General features: G+C 40.1%; 1 protein-coding gene across 1 annotated transcript; it reads left to right on the top strand.

Annotated features, from left to right (window-relative positions):
- The first annotated feature begins 4,446 nt into the window (after positions 1-4,446).
- On the top strand, positions 4,447-4,923 carry LOC138892149 (uncharacterized). The gene has a single exon (XM_070175849.1). The coding sequence runs from the start codon at positions 4,447-4,449 to the stop codon at positions 4,921-4,923; it is 477 nt and encodes a 158-aa protein (XP_070031950.1).
- The last annotated feature ends 4,257 nt before the right edge of the window (positions 4,924-9,180 follow it).

Genomic DNA, 9,180 nt, shown 5'->3' on the forward strand with positions numbered 1-9,180 from the left:
TACTTATGCTATTCTGCCTTACATACTCAGTACTTTATTCGTACTGACGTCCTTTTTATTTGTGGACGCTGCATGTCGTGCTGCAGGTCCTGATAGACGGGTAGACGCAGCTCCCCCATCACAGTAGGCTATCCGGTTCAGCGTTATTGGCAAGATCCTTTCTCCGGACTTGCCGTGGTCTTGGTATGCATTTTTGTTATAGACATTATGGGTATGTCGGGGCCCTGTTCCGGCAATGTTGTAGCACTTATGTTCTTTTAGAGGCTCATAGACAGGTGTCGACTCATGTATGGTTTGGAATGCCTTGTCGGCTGATTTTTGTTGTATAGTCTTTCATGGCACCATGGTAGCTCGTACCTTATATATAGTTTCTTGACAGTCTTGTCGTCCCATGTTACGTATGTTCATGACATTATCTTTCATTGTTGGATGTTCATGATCCATGTCTACCATTTATATTGGTCTTGTCGGCCCTTAAAGATAATAAGGAAGGTTAGATAAAATGTATGTTGGTGCTCGGCAAGTATGGCCCGGGTGCTAGTCATGACCCTCCAGTTGGGCCGTGACACTATAGAAGGTATCAGGTGTATCAACCTCAATAATCCTGCTAGCAGGTTCATGCTTATTTAAATCGATAGTTGTGATCATGTACTTAGTTATGTATATACTCAGAGGAAATCTAATAACATTCCACTCCTTACTAAGTATCAGAGTTAACAGTATGAGAGCATACAACACATTAATATAAAAACTCAGAATAAGTAAGTCATGTTGTTCAAAGGAGTATAGAAGTTATCATGTGTATCAACCTCAATAATCCTACTAGCAGGTCCTGAATAGTGAAAGTTTATACTAGGAAAGCATATTTCAGTTCTAAGCTAAGTAGATTAGTTTCTCATAATGAAGTTCTGCAACACATGGTTCCATCATATGGTATTCAACTATAGTAGGTGCAAATTTCAATCAGGTTTCTAGGCATGACTTGAACTAAGTAGATAGAAACAGACAAACTAAGTGCAGAGGTTCATGAGAGCCTAATCTAGTTAATTTGAGACTTTGTCCCATACAGTGAAGTTCACATATGTGATAAAACAGTTATGGGATATGACTGAAGGTTCTTACACTGATTTTCTAAAGTCACAGAACCACAGAAGAACACATTGAAGAAGGAGACGACTCAAACATTATAAACTACCATACTTAGATTAAATGGCAGCCTTATACATAACATCATGTATTCATATCCACTTAGGCCAGATATCAAGTGAATCATACCAACAATACTAAGACAAACTAACATAGCACAAATGAGAGCTACAACCGAACACCAGAAGATTAAGACAACTATTTAGGTCATTTGAAAGTTCTTTGTTATTCTCAAAAGCTATACAAGTCATGCAAAGACATGTTAATTAGGATTACCAGAATAATTAACTAGTACATGGCTCTAATTTTAGAATATTAAGGAACTTCTAATTCTAGAGTCCAGTGACTAGTTACTGATTAACAACAAACATATAGAGATGATCAATAATAACCTATTAGAGATAGATCCATTTCAAGACATAACAAAACAAACATGCTTCCAAATAAACAATCAAAAGAGAAGAAAGATTGAGGTTCACTGACCTTCTTTTGGTCAGCAAACCAAACAAAAGCTTCTTGTTTTTAGCCGTTAAGAATCTGAACTCACGCTCAAACAATAGGAAAACTCAAAACCGAAAAGGGGAGAGATAAGGAATCGATTAAAACCCAGACCTTTCAAACTGTAAACTAAAAGCTTTGCATTATGTTGATTTTTCGTGTATTTCTTCTCTGTTAGGTGAGAGTATTGAAAGCTCCAATTTATAGTGTCATTCAATGTCTTAGAGTTTCAACAGATTCAAAAATGATAGTGGAGAGTGACGAAGCTCAGATGATGCAAGCAAACAAGTGAAATCGAAGAAATCAGAGGGGAAAATCATTAGAAAATTTACCTAAGTGGGGAAGGCCGACCATTGAAGGCTAAATCAGCGGACAAAGCCCAAGAACCCAAAAGTCACTATATTTGACCTCTGGGTATAAAATCTTCATTATGAGACTGAGAAGAAGCCATGCATGCTTCGATTTAACATAACATAAGAGAAATTCGGGGATTTGATGTTTCATTCTAAATCTAGGGTTTTTTCGGATTTGGGCATTTAAATCCTAAAGACGGAAATGGGAAAGAGTTCAGCGGGGATCGTGGGTTTGAGAGACAGAAGGGATGATTCTCTAGGTAATTTGATACCTTGCCCGAATTTGTGCAAGGTTCTTATGACAGGCATGGTGATGGGAGTGAATAGAAAAGGGAGGAAAGGGGAGAGGGTGGAGGCTGGGTCAAAGGAGAAATGAATTAGAGTATGAGGGAGGGGCTGGTCGTCTCTAGGGATAAAAGTGGGAGACGGAACGGGAGCCGTTGGATCATTTGATCAACGACTCAGATTATTTTGAGAGTTAGGCGTTTAAAATTAATTTTATAGAGAAATATCGATGGCCAACCAACTGCGGGGATAAAACAAGATGAGCTTTTAAAATAAATAGAAAAACAAAATTAACCATAGTCCATTGATGATATGAATCAACAGTCGGGATGTGCTGTGTTTATTTTGCGAGGGAATAAGATGGGTGATGTGGCAAGCTCTGATTGGTTCGTGGAGATAGGGGTGGATTGCCAAGGTGGATAAGATGGGGTTTTTTGGAATGGGTAAGATCTGTTTGGGCTTGGGTATTGGGCTAAAAATAATTTAAAGAATATTCATTTTGTATGTAACTAGGTATTTGCAACTGTAGCCTTTTTGGGTTTTAACCCCTTTATAATTAATTTAAATGAACTTAAATAATTTCAATAAAATATAATAGAAATTATAATCATCAAATACATTACTAATTACTATAATTAATTAATTATTTATAAAAATACTTTATTTTCCTAATCATGACATTAATTTTGAATTATTGAAATAGTAGGCTAATTAACTAAAAATTAAGGAATAACTTATTAAATTAATTATAAAACTTATTTAATGTATATAAAGGTTATTTTAATAGTCTCAAAATAGTAAGTATGATATATCTTGTAATTATATAATACTAAATTATTAATTTCAACACAATTAATTATAATTTTTTATAAAAATAGGTATTATTGATTAGAAAATATTTTCAAAACATTTATTGCAAATCATTAAGTAAAAATAAATTAATTTAAAAGGGAGGGTCAAAATTGGTCGTCAACACCGATCCCTAACCCAGTCGATGCCAATTCACACGCTGCTATCAACATCAACCAACAGACTGATCCTGGTAACAACGTTCATGGGACATCCCGTCCATCGGTTCGTGAGGCACCTGAATGGGGAGGCGTTGAAGTTAGCTTACGTTTGATATTTGATATGTTGCAAGCACAGCAAGTTGCAATATTACAACTGCAGATTCAAAATTATGCACACAATGCGGCCGAATGCGAACAGGTTGGAGAAGACACTCGGAGGGAAGAGCGGATTGTCACAGAACCCGACGGCTCCGGACCTGGGTAAACTTACGAGGTGATGAAAATGCTCGAAGCACTGACAAATCGAGTGGAATCCAGCGAAAAAAAGATAGAGGTGAACGGCAAAAAAGTGGAAACTTACAATTCAAAGGTCGATTAGATCCCGGGAGATCCTCCGATATTGAAGGGACCGGATTCCAAAATGTTTATTTAGAAGCCTTCCCCCCCTAGCGCAACACCAAAGCCAATTCTAAAAAGGTTTTGGATGCCCGATATTCCCAAATACAATAGGACCATAGATCCAAACGAGCATGTGACCTCTTACACATGTGCAATAAAGGGAAAAGACCTCGAGGATGATGAGATCGAGTCGGTATTGCTAAAGAAATTCGGGAAAACCTTATCCAAGGGAGCAAAGATATGGTATCATAATTTACCTCCAAATTCTACTGATTCATTTGCTATGCTTGCAGATGCCTTCGTTAAAGACCATGCCAGTGTTATTAAAGTTGAGAGAAGGAAATCAGACCTGTTCAAAGTCAAGCAATGGGATAACGAGATGCTTAGAGAATTCGTGTCAAGATTCCGGATGGAACAGATGGACCTACCCCCGGTCGCAGATGATTGGGCAGTTCAGGCATTTACTTTGGGGCTCATCCCCCAAATTTCAGTCCCGTCTCAGCAATTGAAGCAAAATTTGGTAGAGTACCTAGTGGTTACCTGAGCCGATGTCCACAACAAGTATCAATCAAAGATCAGAGTCGAGGACAACCAACTAAGGGCTCCCTCAGGGTCGGTTTATCCCAATAGAGCAATACCAGCCTTACAACTTAGATAGAAACAGAAATGGACCCAGTCGCCATCCGACCAAGAATGATAGAAGAAATTATGAGGGTCCAAACAATCGAGGGTTGCTATCAGAATATAACTTCAACATGGATGCAACGAGTATAGTGTCAGCCATCGGTCTCATCAAGGAGACTAAGTGTCCAAGGCCACTCCAGTCTGATCCTGCACAGAGGGATCACAATTTGATATGTAAGTATGATGGTACTCACGGGAATAGAATAGAGGATTATCGACAGTTAAGGGAAGACGTGGCTCGTCTATTCAACAATGGGCATCTTCGAGAATTTCTAAGTGAGCGGGCCAAAAACCATTTAAAAAATAGGGACGCCAACAAGCAGATCGAGCAGGAAGAACATCAACATGTGATTAACATGATTATTGGAGGAGTAGACGTTCCACAAGGACCAATGATAAAATGCACCAAAGTTTCTATCACAAGAGAAAAACAAACTAGAGATTATATCCCGGAAGGAGATATCCCTTTTAGTAATAAGGACGCCGAGGGAATCATTCAACCTCACAATGATGCACTGATAATATCTGTACTTATTAATAAATCTTGAGTTAAGCGTGTGTTAATTGATCCAGGTTGTTCAGCCAATATCATCCGATGGAGAGTTGTGGAACAAATGGGGATGTTGGATTGGATCGCACCAGTAGTTCGAATACTGAACAAGTTCAGTATGGAATACGAGAAAACGAAGGGTATCGGTAAACACAGCCGGAACCACTCAGCAAACGAAGTTCTATGTAATCAAAGTTAATATGAGGTACATTGCCTTGTTTGGGAGATCGTGGGTCCACGGCCTGAGGGCGGTACCATCGACCTTGCATCAATCGTTGAAATTTCCAGCCCCAAGTGGAATAAAAAGGGTCTATGGGGAACAACCGGCCGCAAAGGAGATGTTCATTGTCGAGGAAGTGATCCCGGTACCCGCGATCATGACATCAAAAGGTGAGGGATTGGTCAAAGAGAAAGGCAACAGCAGATGAGGAAGATAACTTCAGGGTCCAGAGATCCTTCGTAGAACCTGATGACATTGATGCCACCAAGTCAACAATCGAGGAACTAGAACAGGTCATATTGTTCGAGCACTTGATGGATATAAAGGTATACATGGGCACGGGGTTAATCCTCGATCTCAGGAAAAAACTCAATGATTTTTTGAAAGCTAATGCCGATTATTTTGCCTGGTTGCACTTATATATGACAAGAATCCCACCGGAGATAACAATGCACAAATTGAGTTTGGACTCGAATTTCCATCCAATTAAATAGAAGAGGAGGCCACATATAAGGCCCCGTAAAATTTTACCAAGAACTGGAGGTGTTGTGGTGTCGAGGTAGGCTAACGTATTTGAAGGTTGTAGATAACTTTCTTGGAAGGTCAGAATTTAGGGGAGGGTCATCCGGACCACCATAGTCCTTTGCTCAGTCTTTGGTCAGTGCACCGCCATCAGGGCCCAGTCAGCAGGGTCATCCTGGCAGGAGGTTCGAGCAGCAGCGTAGGCCCCCATGACCTAGGTGTGGGAAGATGCATGTAGGGGGATGCTACATAGACCTACCCATATGCTACAAGTGCAGTATTATAGGTCACATTCAGAGGGATTATCAATCGTCCCTAGAATATGGGTAGGGGTATGGCACAAGCAGCCAGTTCTGTAGCTACTACATCCACGGCACATCCTCCAGCTCGAGGCACTCCATCACCCGCAGGGCGTGGGGAAGCAAAGAGTGGTGCATAGAGTTCGGGAGGATCCAACCGGTTCTATGCTATGCGGGTCGCAAGAGTTCAGAGACTTCTCCAGATGTTGTCACAGGTATGTTGGTTGTCAAATCTCTTGATGTGTATACTCTCATAGATCCTGGTTCCACCTTGTCATATATCACTCCTTATATTGCTATGTGATTCGTGATAGAACCGGAACATCTTCATGAACTCCAGTTAGTGAGTTTATTATGGCTACGCAGGTTTATAGTAATTGTATTGTCATAGTTCATGGTCGAGACACCACGGCCAATCTCGTTGAATTGGTGATTGTATATTTTGACATGATAATGGGGATGGACTAGCTTCACTCATGTTATGCCAAGCTTGATTGCCAAAATAGAACTATTAGGTTTGAATTTCCAAATGAGTAAGTAATTGAGTGGAAGGGGGATGATGTCATGCCAAAGAGTAGGTTTACTTTTTACCTTAAGGCAGCGAAGATTATCAACAAGGGGTGTATTTATCATTTGGTTCGGGTTATGGCCACCGATCTTGAGGTCCCTACACTTGAGTTTGTGCCAGTTGTGAATGAATTTCCAAAGGTCTTCCCTGATGAGCTCCCTGGTATCCCACTAGACAGGGAGATTGATTTTGGGATCAATGTGATGCTAGACACGCAGCCTATATCTATTCCACCCTACAGAATGGCATCGGCAGAATTGAAGGAACAAAAGGAGCAGTTGAAGGATTTCCTAGAGAAAGGTTTCATCCGGCCAAGTGTGTCACCTTGGGGCACATCGGTTCTCTTTGTAATGAAGAAAGATGGGTCACTAAGAATATGTATTGACTATTGATAGCTCAAGAAGCTCACCATCAAGAACAAGTACCCGTTGTCGAGGATAGATCACTTGTTTGATCGGTTGCAAGGTGCTAAGTACTTCTCGAAGATTTACTTGAGATCGGGGTATCACCAATTGATGATTAGGGAGTAGGATATACAAAAAACAGCTTTCAGGACTCGATATGGGCACTTCGAATTTTTGGTGATGTTTTTTGGGCTAACGAATGCCCCGGCAGCTTTCATGAATCTTATGAATTGAGTTTTCAATCCTTTCCTAAACTCTTTCATGACAGTGTTCATTGACAACATCCTTGCATATTCGCAGAGTCTAGAGGACAATGTCGATAATCTTAGATTAGTTTTTCAAACTCTAAATCAGCACAAATTGTACGGAAATTTTTCAAAGTGTTAATTTTGGCTTGAATCTGTTACATTTTTTTGGTCATGTCGTCTCTAGTGAGGGGATTAAAGTTGATCCTCAAAAGATCATAGCTGTGAAAAATTAGCCTAGAACTACAACTCCAATGGAGATTCGCAATTTCTTGGGATTAGCTAGGTATTACAAGTGGTTCGTGGAGGGGTTCTCTACTCTTGCCTCTCCATTAACTAAATTGACGCAAAAGGAGGTTAAGTTCCAATGGTTAGATGCTTGCGAAAAGAGCTTCCAAGAGTTGAAGTCAAGATTGACTATGGCACCGGTGTTGACCTTACTAGAAGGTACAGGTGGGTTTGTGGTATATTGTGATGCTTCAAGGAACGAACTTGGGTGTATATTGATGCAACATAGCAAGGTGATCGCTTATGATTCTAGGCAACTCAAGAATCATGAGAAGAATTATCCAACACATGACTTAGAGCTTGCGGCAGTGGTATTTGCATTTAAGATTTGATGACATTTTTTATATGGGATCTGTGTGGACATATTCACGGACCACAAGAGCCTTCAATATATTTTCAAGCAGAAGGAATTGAATATGAGGCAGAGAATATGGCTCGAGTTACTCAAGGACTACGGCATCGATATTTTATATCATCCAGGGAAGGCTAATGTTATGGCGGATGCGCTTAGACGGAAATTCATGGGTAGTTTGGCTCACTTGGAGGCAAATCGGAAGTCGTTAGCCAAGAAAGTTCACCGGTTGGCTAGTTTGGGAGTTCGGCTCACGGACTCTTGCGAAGGCAGGGTAATTGTGCAAAATAGGGTTGAATCATCACTTGTAGTAGAGGTCAAGGAGAAACAATACAATGATTTGTTGTTGGTTCAATTGAAGGAGGGGATTCATAAACACAAAACCATGGATTTTTCTCTTGGCACGAATGATGGTACGTTAAGGTACCTATGTGATTATGTGTTCCAAATGTAGACGGTCTCTAAGAAAGAATCATGATCGAGGCTCGTAGTTCCAAGTATTCTGTGCACCCGGGATCTACGAAAATGTACCATAATCTGAAGAAAGTCTATTGGTCGAATGAAATGAAAAGGGACATAGCGTACTTTGTGGCTGGATGTCCGAACTATCAGCAAGTAAAGGCCAAGCACCAGAAGCTTGGTAGCTTGGCGCAGAATATAGAAATTCCAATGTGGAAGTGGGAGATGAACATGTTCAGAGCGTACAGAATCGTTTAGAGGATTAGTCAAGTGGCTTATAGGCTTAAGCTACCTCTAGAGATGTCCTTAGTGCATTTGGTGTTTCATGTGTCTATGTTAAAGAAGGTGGTTAGAGACCCATCGCTCATTGTTCCGGTAGAGGCTATTGTGGTTAATGAAGAATTGACGTATGAGGAGATTCCAGTTGCCATTCTTTATAGACAGGTCTGAAAGCTATGGAATAAAGATATTTCCACCATGAAAGTGCTATGGCAAAACCAACAAGTTGAAGAGGTCACCTGGGAGACCGAGGAAAAGATGAAGAAGAAATACCCTCATTTGTTTAAATAACTAAGTAGTTGTGTTTTAAAAGAATGTTAAGATCTTACTTTCTATAAATTATGTTCAACTTGTACGGTTTATGTTGAAGATGCCCCTTTTTGGTAATATAATGCTTATGACGTTATGGTCGATGTTGTTTTCATGTTGTGATACACTATTGGGATATGAATTTGTATTTAGGATTTATTTCTGGGGTTCTCTGACAGGTGGATAGGCCCAAATATAAGGGAGACTTTGCCGAAAGTTTCTAAAATTTGGGGGAGTTAGTAAAAAAATTGGGATTTCTAGTGTGTCTGAGAAGCCATGTTGGGTGTTTTGGGCGGACTCTATTTCTCAT

This window comes from Nicotiana tomentosiformis, chromosome 5 (assembly GCF_000390325.3).
Source record: "Nicotiana tomentosiformis chromosome 5, ASM39032v3, whole genome shotgun sequence".
Lineage (NCBI taxonomy): Eukaryota > Viridiplantae > Streptophyta > Magnoliopsida > Solanales > Solanaceae > Nicotiana > Nicotiana tomentosiformis.

Coding starts and splice junctions, on each gene's coding strand:
- LOC138892149 (XM_070175849.1), top strand. CDS start 4,447: ATGGATGCAACGAGTATAGTGTCAGCCATCGGTCTCATCAAGGAGACT.